A 9,751-nucleotide genomic window follows, 5' to 3' on the forward strand; every position below is an offset into this window, starting at 1 on the left:
TTTGAAGTGGACTTTGAGCTTTGTAACTTTGCAGATCTTTTTTATGCTCAAACAGCAACATTACAGACTAACTAAAGTTGAAAAAGTGAAAAGCATAATAGGACCCCTTTAATATGTCATTTTCTGTGATGGCAAAGCTGAATTTCCCATTACTCCAGGCTTCAGTGTCACATGATCCTTCAGAAATCATTCTTTTAGATGCTGATTCGCTCAAGAAATATTTCTTATCATTATCAATGTTGTGCAGCTTAATATATTTGTGTAAACCATAATACACAAATATATTTGTGTATTATATTTGTGTATTCTCCTGTTGTTGTTAACTCACAACAACAGGAGCGAGGCACTAAATGAACTGTACCAGCACATCAGTGAGCAGCAGACAGCCCACCCTGATGCAATTGACAATAAAGCAGACTTGACTTGACTTGACTGAATACATACATTTTTGATTAATTCTATGTTGAATAGAAAGCTCAAAAGAGCAGCATTTAATTGAAATACACATTTTTTGTAACATTATAAAAGTCTTATGCTTGCTAAATAAAAGCTTTTTGTAATCTTAGCTTCTTAAACACTTTTAAACAGTAGTGTATACGTAAATAAATCATGAAACAATTCATATTAAATGACTTATAATAATGATACTCACTTTAAAAGGCGCATGTTGTAAACCCGTCTCATTTGTACACACCTCAGGCTCTGTTGAACCAGTCAGCGGCTCTGCTGTCTCAGTCCTGCCGCAGCGGCTGGAGTGTGGAGAGGGTGAGGACGCTGTCTATACCTGCTGGGCTGCTGAAGATTCCCGTGTTCCTGGAGAACGGCACAGGAGACTGGGCACTGCCTCCTCCTCTGGGTCTGCAGGGCAGTGAGGAGATGCTGGCTCAGGCCCTGAAAGCCCTGCCTTATACTGCTGTACCCACTGGCCCAGAGACCTGCAGGAGATGTGTGGTGGTTGGAAGCGGTGGCATTTTACACGGCAAAAATCTTGGACCTCATATAGACCAGTACAACATTATCATCAGGTTAGTTGATTAACAAACATATATGGGTGTCAAAAATACAGTAAAAAAATAATATTGTGAATTTGTTTTTTACAAGTCTTCAGCGTCACATGATCATTCAGAAATCATTCTAATATGCAAGGAATTATGCATATTAACTCACTCTAATTATGAAGATATGAATATTTTACTCTTCATACCTACAGAGTGAACAATGCTCCAGTATTTGGATATGAAAAAGATGCTGGATCTAGAACTACCATTCGGCTCATTTATCCAGAAGGGGCTCCTTCTCAGCCACAAGAATATGAGAGTACTGAAGTGGTGGCTTTGGTGGCATTCAAGAGTTTAGATTTAGCATGGCTCATCTCTGTAGTAACCAAAGAGCCTTTGGTGAGTAACGCAGAAGGTTTTTGGGAAGGATATTCTCATTCTAGAGAGTATTTTGTTGGACAAAAAAACGAATGAAAAAATGTTGTGGTCTGTGTTCGTGAAACAGAGGGACTGTAAAGTTGAAATGCTTTTGTCATCTTTTGGGAGTGCACTAGTATCTAGATTACCTTAAAGTTAACACAAATGGCCAATGGTACCATTTTTTAATTTCTAAAATGTTCTGTCTGTAGAGTTGGTGGTCTAAATTGTGGTTCTGGAAGAATGTAATAGACTCGATACCTCTTCAACCAGAAAATGTCCGCATCCTAAATCCTGAAATCATGTACAGGACTGGACAGGTGCTGCAAACCTACGCAGAGCAACAGAAAAAGGTCAGAACTGAGATAACTTTTCAAATGTGCAAATTCAAACTATAGGTTACTAAATAGATAATGTTTCTTCTAAACATATATACACACTACCATTCAAATGTTTGGGGTCAGATGATCCTCTTATGTGCAAAGCAGAATTTATTTGATCAATATACAGTGAAAACTGTGTAACACTTTTTTCTAGTTCAACATATTTTAAAATGTAACTTACTCCTGTGATGCATAGTTGAATTGACAGAAACTGTTGCTTAACATTCTTAAAGAAACTGTAATACATTTTCCAGGATTCTTTGCCAAGTAGAAAGTTCAAAAGAACAGCATTTATTTGAAACAGATATATTTTGCAATATTATAAACTCTTTCCTGTCTTTACTGTTGATTAATAGAAACATAACAAATTTTTCTGAAATATATACATGCATGTGTGTATTTATATATACATAATATACACAGCAAACATACATATATTATGTAAACAACAACTTTTACTTTGGATGCAATTAATCACAATTAATCATTTGACAGCACTACTTGCACGCTTCCTTAGATTTCTTCTAAATCTTCTGCTGAGAGCATTGTCAGTTGAAGTCAGTTTTATGTTTTGTTTGTTAGATGGTGCCGACGCTGGGTATAACGGCAGCAGTTCTGGCCCTGCAGGTGTGTGACGAGGTGAGTTTAGCTGGATTTGGATACGACCTGCTGCACCCTGGAGCTCTGCTGCATTATTACGGCTCTATCCGCATGGATGCCATGAACACACAGGTGGTTCACGATGTCAGCGCTGAGACCATTTTACTGCGGGAGCTGGTCAAATCTGGAGCGGTGCGAGACCTCACTGGTGCACTGTGACAACTGCAGAAACTTTCCATGTTTCTAAAAGTTAAGAGAGATGACAAACAGCAGAAAACAGTCCAGAGACCTGGACTTAAGCAGGCAACCTTCAATGTCACAAGACGATAGGATCAGTCTCATCATTTCTATGTATAATTTCAACATTTTTCAAAACTGCAATTTTTGGGTAAAATACAGCATAGACAATACCCAATAACATACAGTAATATACAAAGGCATTTAAAACAAGTGAAAATTACTACTAAAATTAAAACCAAAGCTACTATACAGCTTAATAAAGGATGACAAAAGATTTTATCCTAATAAATTATTATTTACTATTTATTTTTCTTGGAAAACTGATTGCATAGTGTGTAAAAACTTTTTATCAGAACATTATGTATAAATACAAGCAATATTATAGCAAAATATAAATGACATATTCCTGTTAGTAATAACAATCAGTTCTGTGAAATATCACATATTTTAAAAAAATGCAGAAGGTAAAAAAAAAACAAATGTACTTTCATTATCAATATATTTTGTCTTTAAGTTAATCGCCAAACTAAGATTTAAATACAACAAATTTTGTTCTCTTTCTGTAACAAAATTCATGATCAAAAATTATAGCTACAAAAAAGTGCTGACATACTGGAAGGAGAAAAATCGCAATGAAATCGATATTTTTTGACTGCTGCATAAATAAATTACAATTCTTTCCTTGAATCAAGTGTACGTAATTATTATTATTTTTTTTTTTTACTTTGAAAGTTTCAAAATGATTCTGATGGTACACCGACTTCTAATGAAGAGGCAAATGGCTTTTTTATTATTATTATTATTCCTACGCTCCTTTGTTGAGCAGGTACGAAATTCTGAGAAAGGCGGATTGCTTTATGGCACCAAAAAAAAAAAAAAAAAAAACACGTGCACATCTTTTCACTGTAATTACGACAGTGAATTCCCCTCACTTAACTGCAGGGGGCACCAAAGTCGCAAAAACACACAAAACTACAAGCTTTAAAAATGCTTAAGACTTAGATTGTACATTTCAGCTTTAACTTTATTTCTTGATTCTTTTTTTTTGCCAATTTATTTACTAAATTTGTTGTCACACTAAAAACGGAGCCATTAATAATTATGAAAGACTGTGATTTACAGTTTTGTAAATCTGCTAACTAACGTTGCTAAGCCAGATACCTGATAAAATCTGAGTAATAACATATTTAAAAGGAGTGCTGTCCTATATTATTTGGTCCTGGTTTCACAAAAATAATCCGTTAATAGCAGCCATATTTCTGCATTATAAGCACCTTAAGAACATTCACTTGCATATTACACTCAAGTTTCATTGTAAGTACAAGAAGTGCAGTGTTTGGTTTACTGACACATTATTTTCTGCAATTACCTTAACTGAAATAAGAAGTGCTTGTGCAGAAAGTTTAGAAAACTCTCCACGTAGGTTACAGATCGTGAATAAAGTGAACACGGCTGCATGGACCATAATCTTTTGAGGGCCGTGTTGGTCACAGGAGCGGGATACGGGAGGGCTCCCACAGCTTACGGGCCAGCTGACTGCAGTGCTGAAGAATATATTCATTGGGGATCACACCCAGATGCACAGTAAACAGTTCATAACACTTCACCACCTCATTCTGATGTTTTTTGCTGTAATACCGCAGCAGCCTCCTATCACACCATCAAAATAGACAGAGTAGACATAAAATACATGAATTAAAGAAAGTGCAGCTGGTGTCATGTAGTAGGTTTAGAAATAAGAGTTAGGGTTCCTATCACCTGCACTGTAAAACCTTTTTTTTTTTAAGTTATAAAAATTATTTGAGCATGTTTTACAAGAAAATATTATTTTAGTCTTTCCACTTCAAAATGTAACATTTTACTCAATGTGCTACTTGCCATTGCTTTTTTGTGTAATTTACTAGTCATTTCTGAGTGAAAATCATTTCTATGTGAATTCTTCATTATCCTATGTCATACCTGTAATAATCACAGGTGGGCATTCCTACTGGAGCGGCATCATCTGGGGAGCTGGGTATGTCTATCACTTCCAGTTTGTAACCCTGTCAAAACATTTAAACCTCATCAACACTGACCATGTAATTTTCATTATATATAGTAACTGTAAAAATGACGCAAGCGGCCATTTACCGTTTCATTTTCAAACCACAGGAAGTAACAGTAGAAATAATCTCCATCCCGGAGCGTCATGGTGGCGTAACCCTTTTGCAGGTACCGCTGTGCTGTTGCAACAAGACTCCAAATCTGTGCAGATTCATGATGAGAATGGTATAGAATCAGTAACTAACGAAATTCATGGTGAATTAATTAAATGTTTTTGAAAGACGTCTCTTTCAAAAAGAGACTGCAATTATTTGATTAAAAATACAGTAAAAACGGTAATATTTCAAAATATTATTGCAATTTACAATGAACCATTTTCCATTTTAAGATATTTTAAAATGTAATTTATTCCTGCAACACAAAGCTGAATTTTCAGCATCATTACTCCAGTCTTCAGGGTCACATGATCCTTCAAAAATCGTTCTAATATGCTGATTTCTTTACAATATATATTGCATGATGGGGTATATATATTCTGTATATTATAGCTGCAGGGTTCCCACCATTTCTGACCAATACATTTCCGAAACTTTTCTAACAGGTCTTAATTTATGGAGGATGCTGGGGGTGATTTGCTTTTATTTTATTGGTATGTCAGGTACCAATTCTTAAAATGTTCTGGTACAAAATCTTGAAATTTTAGTGTGCAAATGTCTCTAGTAGGACAAAAAAAAAAGTTTGGGGCAAGTAAACTTTTATTCTTTATTTTAATACTAAATAATAATTTTATTCATCAAGAATGCATTAAATTGACCAAAAGTGACAGTAAATACAAAAAATGTTAAAAAAAAGTTCAAAAATCGTTCTAATATGCTGATTTCTTTACAATATATATTGCATGATGGGGATGGGCTATAAGCACAAAAACACCTTGTTCTTTATGAAGTCAGCTAGAGGCCCCTTTCCGAGCTCAGAGACAGTGCGATCGGTCACATTTAGGGAGGGTGCAATCATCTGACCATTTGAACGATCCACGTAGATAAAGTGGATGAGACCTGGAAACTCTTCCAGGTATGTGAGACCATGGTTAAAGATTCTAACAATGTCACATGACAAAAGAAGAATGATTCAAGACTGAAGTGTGAATGCAACCCATCTAAATAGATCGAAGGGAGGATAGGCAACCAAAATACTCATGGTAGAAAAAAGGATATGATACCATTGTGATATTTCTTTTGCTTTTCACCAGCAGAAAATCCTTCCAGTCCATTAACTTCTCTCTGCAACAAATGTAAGAGAAACGTGATTTAATGTTAAGGCACATTAAAATAAATATCCTTCAGTACTATTGAAGTGCATGTTCAGACATACTGGACCATGCTCAGAGCTCGTTCTTGCAGATGAGGAGCCAATCGCTGACTGCTGCCCATGCACTCAGCTGCAAAAAACTGCCTGTACACTCCACACAACTGAGTCTTCATGTTTTGAAAAGAGGGCAGCAAACTGCAACACAACAAATAAAATGTTAAGACACTTTTGGCTTCATCCAAGATCAAATCAGTGAATTTAGCCTGCAATGAGTTTTGTAGAACAGCACTCACTCTCTTGTGAATCCAGATCCTGATCTGCTAAACGCCTTGTTCTTAAAGTCTGTCCACGCATTTTGAAGTTGGGAGGTCTGAATATATAAATGAAGAGTCGAGTTTTCAAAAAATTCATCAAGAATGCATTAAATTGACCAAAAGTGACAGTAAATACAAAAAATGTTAAAAAAAAGATTTCAAATACAAATAAATGATGTTCTTTGAACTTTATATTTATCAAAAAATCCTGACAAAAAATGTGTCCCAGTTTCCACAAAGATATTAAGAAGCATAACGGTTTTAAACATGACAATAGTAAGAAATGTTTCTTGGGCATCAAATCAGCATATTAGAATGATTTTTGAAGGATCACGTGACACTGAAGACTGGAGTAATGATGCTGAAAATTCAGCTTTGCCTTCATAGGAATAAATTACAGTTTAAAATATATTACAATAGAAAATTGTTATTTAAATTGTAATAATATTTCACAATACCTCTGTATTTTTTATCGAATACATTTTTTTTTTTTAAATCTTACCGATCTTTGAACAGAAGTGTAACTAGAAAAAAGAAAATCGATTCGGCATGGGAATTTCCATGACTTTTATAATTACTTCGTTTTTTTTTATTAATTTATATAATTAAAACTATCTGGAGCATAGTAAAATAACCTTTTCATTTTAATACATGTTTTTTTTAAACAAAAAAAAAAAGGATTAAAAATTAACATTTTACAAAAAAACAGTTTTTAAACAAATTTTTGTTCAGTATTTTTACATTTTATTTTTGAATCAAAAACCTGTTAGGATCAATTATTGGTCCTAACATGCTTTTTCAAAAGTGCTAAATAGATAGAATTATTCAGAATTGAAATATGAAGAAAAACTATTAAACTTTAAATCTCTAATTCTAGCACATTGTAAAGTGGATCTGATGAAGTTCTGTGGAATTGATTCCACTGACCTGAATGTCCATGCTGGCCCAGGTTTTGATGAACTTCTCCAGTCTGCTCCGCTGCTCCTGGACAGAGGGCTGACCCCGCATGGCCGCAGCCCCTTCATGCCCCTCACATAACTTCTTCTCTAACTTCACGAAAGCTTCCAGGAAGTAGCATACAGATGCTGCCACATGACTGTTGGGAATCTGTTGATATGCATGTGTAAATAAAATGGAAAATTGAGCTAGCAACTCCATACATTTATGTAAAACCTACATGATCATGTTAGTCAGCATGATTTGAAAATGATCCAAAGAGCATCTTGTGCTTCAGTAGAAGCAAAAACAGTTTGTCTTTGCTTTAGAGGTCTAATAATGAAAGACTGTCTCCTTGGTAAGCAGCACTAGAGTTATTCCCGGCCAGAGAGGTAGGCAATACATGGAGTGAGGCATCGTGAGAAACTCTTTGGCTTCCAGGAATACTCTGCATGGGGCTGAAGGGTCAAGAGTTGGAGCTTCAAGAGTTTGCAGACTGTCCTCGGCCATCTAAAATCATAAGACCTTTGATATGTGAGAAACTCTTCTATAAATACACATCATACACTATCGTTCCAAAGCTTGAATACGAGTACGATTTATGTTATTGATTTATTGCTTCATTTATTTGATCAAAAATACAGTCCAAAACAGGAATATTGTAAAAAAATATATATATTTTATTTATTTTAAATATTATTTTATTTATTTATATATTATTTATTACAATTTAAAATGTTTGGTTTGAATATATTTTAAAATGTAATTTATTCCTGTGATGCAAAGCTGAATTTTCAGCATAATTGCTCCAATTCAGTGCCACAGGATCCTTCAGAAATCATTCTAATATGCTGATTTGCTGATCAAGAAACATTTCTTCTTATTATTATTATTATTAGCTGAAAAATTTTGTGCTACCTTATCATATTTGATATGGTTAATGTTTATTAAAATGTTTTATATATTTAAACACATTTACTGTATTAGGCTATATAAGTGTGTGTGTATAAATATTATATATATTAAAACAATGTTCATATATTTCTTTCATTTTAATCAATTTTATAGATTAAAGATTTTTTTTTTAGATTATAAGATATTTGAGATTTTTGTGAAAGTACTATTTTATGGAAAAATAATCTAAGCACCACTCAGAATAACTAAATATTTAAATTTTTTCCCCCCGATTTTTATCAGAAATCATTCTAATATGCTGATTTGGTGCTCAATAAACATTTACTCTTCGTTGTGTCATTACTATTTGAAAAGGGTTGTTTTACTTTTTTTCAGGATTCTTTGATGAACAAAAAGTTTGAAGATACTGGCTTACAAACCGCTGAACATAAACAGATCGTATTACAGTGATGGAAAAACAGATAGCTCACCCGAACGTCAGGATCTACAAACTGGAAGACAGGAGGACAGCCACCTCTTTGTCGGACTATGCATTAAAAACATAAAAAACATTCACACATGCAGCTTGTAATTATATAACACCAATCAGTGTTAGAGCATTTCAGTATTTCAGAAAACTGATCTGAATGTCATTGCATTAGATACAAAGTTTATGCATTTTTGTTACCTGATTCCCGTTCAGGAGGAGAGGGCTCAGGTGTGTAGAATACCTCAGGAACTGAACTGCACTCTAACTCCTAAGCATACAGAAAACATTTAAGACCTTAATGAAGAAAAAACAACAACAATTGTGACTATACAGAGATATCAAACCTCCGAAGTGTCATCTAGGTCGATTTTGGTGGGATAGAGATCCTGCACCAGGATGATCAGAGCCAGGAGATCAGAGGGGTATAGATTGCTCACATTTCGACTGCACAAAAAGTAAGAAATCGGAGATCACTTCAAAGTTCTCTGTAGCACAATATTGTCACTTCCTTCTGATGTTGTGGTTAAATCATCATGGTCTCAGTCTGCGTTTGCTGTACCTGGAGTAGAAGGCCAGCCGTTTGGTGTGCACCAGTATGAAAGTGTGTAGCACCTCCTCGCCCATTCTGTCCATGTTGCTGTTGATCTGCTGCACCAGACGACGCTCCAGAAACTCGATGCACTGCTCACAAAGGGTCGGATGAATCAACCTTTCCACCGCCTGAACAGAGGCAGAGAACTTATGGTACATGATCTAAAACTAAAACTAGCATGCAACTAATTATAAAACAGCACTTGCACTAGGGCTGTGTATCACCAGCAAAGTCACGATACGATACGTATCACGATACAGATGCCACGATACGATACAGAGGCCACAGTACGATACGTATCACGATACTGGACTGCACTGAATTTCACCTCAATCTAGTAAAACAGCTGTTTATTAAACACGGCATACTATAGTGCCATTTCTAACTATTGGCAGAGCAGGCAGCTGACCTCTGAATTATGAAGGACGACTCTCTACGTTTAAAAAATAACAATAAAAATTACAAGAGTTCTAAACTAATGCGCTGTCTTCTGTATCTAACGCACACACACGCTCAGTCACTCACACAGATCACGT

At 35.1% G+C, this 9,751-nt stretch overlaps 2 protein-coding genes across 2 annotated transcripts in view; one reads left to right on the top strand and one right to left on the bottom strand.

Moving 5' to 3' along the window:
* Nucleotides 1-2,758, top strand: part of st3gal7 (ST3 beta-galactoside alpha-2,3-sialyltransferase 7) — a 4,583-nt gene extending 1,825 nt beyond the window's left edge. Inside the window, exons 4-7 of the mRNA XM_016456546.1 lie at nt 700-1,025; nt 1,211-1,397; nt 1,628-1,768; nt 2,381-2,758. Coding sequence (XP_016312032.1) covers nt 700-1,025; nt 1,211-1,397; nt 1,628-1,768; nt 2,381-2,617 — 891 coding nt within the window. The 3' untranslated portion in view covers nt 2,618-2,758. The remainder of the gene's footprint in view (nt 1-699; nt 1,026-1,210; nt 1,398-1,627; nt 1,769-2,380) is intronic.
* A 1,359-nt stretch (nt 2,759-4,117) lies between these two features.
* Nucleotides 4,118-9,751, bottom strand: part of LOC107665607 (Hermansky-Pudlak syndrome 1 protein homolog) — an 18,200-nt gene continuing 12,566 nt past the window's right edge. Inside the window, exons 7-19 of the mRNA XM_016456545.1 lie at nt 9,183-9,343; nt 8,968-9,067; nt 8,822-8,891; nt 8,625-8,680; nt 7,594-7,749; nt 7,231-7,410; nt 6,283-6,359; nt 6,053-6,184; nt 5,896-5,961; nt 5,612-5,756; nt 4,769-4,882; nt 4,598-4,680; nt 4,118-4,288 (exon numbers count right to left, since the gene is read on the bottom strand). Of these exons, the coding sequence (XP_016312031.1) occupies nt 4,126-4,288; nt 4,598-4,680; nt 4,769-4,882; nt 5,612-5,756; nt 5,896-5,961; nt 6,053-6,184; nt 6,283-6,359; nt 7,231-7,410; nt 7,594-7,749; nt 8,625-8,680; nt 8,822-8,891; nt 8,968-9,067; nt 9,183-9,343 (1,503 nt within the window). The 3' untranslated portion in view covers nt 4,118-4,125. The remainder of the gene's footprint in view (nt 4,289-4,597; nt 4,681-4,768; nt 4,883-5,611; nt 5,757-5,895; nt 5,962-6,052; nt 6,185-6,282; nt 6,360-7,230; nt 7,411-7,593; nt 7,750-8,624; nt 8,681-8,821; nt 8,892-8,967; nt 9,068-9,182; nt 9,344-9,751) is intronic.

This window comes from Sinocyclocheilus anshuiensis, unplaced genomic scaffold (assembly GCF_001515605.1).
Source record: "Sinocyclocheilus anshuiensis isolate Anshui unplaced genomic scaffold, SAMN03320099.WGS_v1.1 scaffold407, whole genome shotgun sequence".
In the NCBI taxonomy this organism is placed as follows: Eukaryota; Metazoa; Chordata; class Actinopteri; order Cypriniformes; family Cyprinidae; genus Sinocyclocheilus; species Sinocyclocheilus anshuiensis.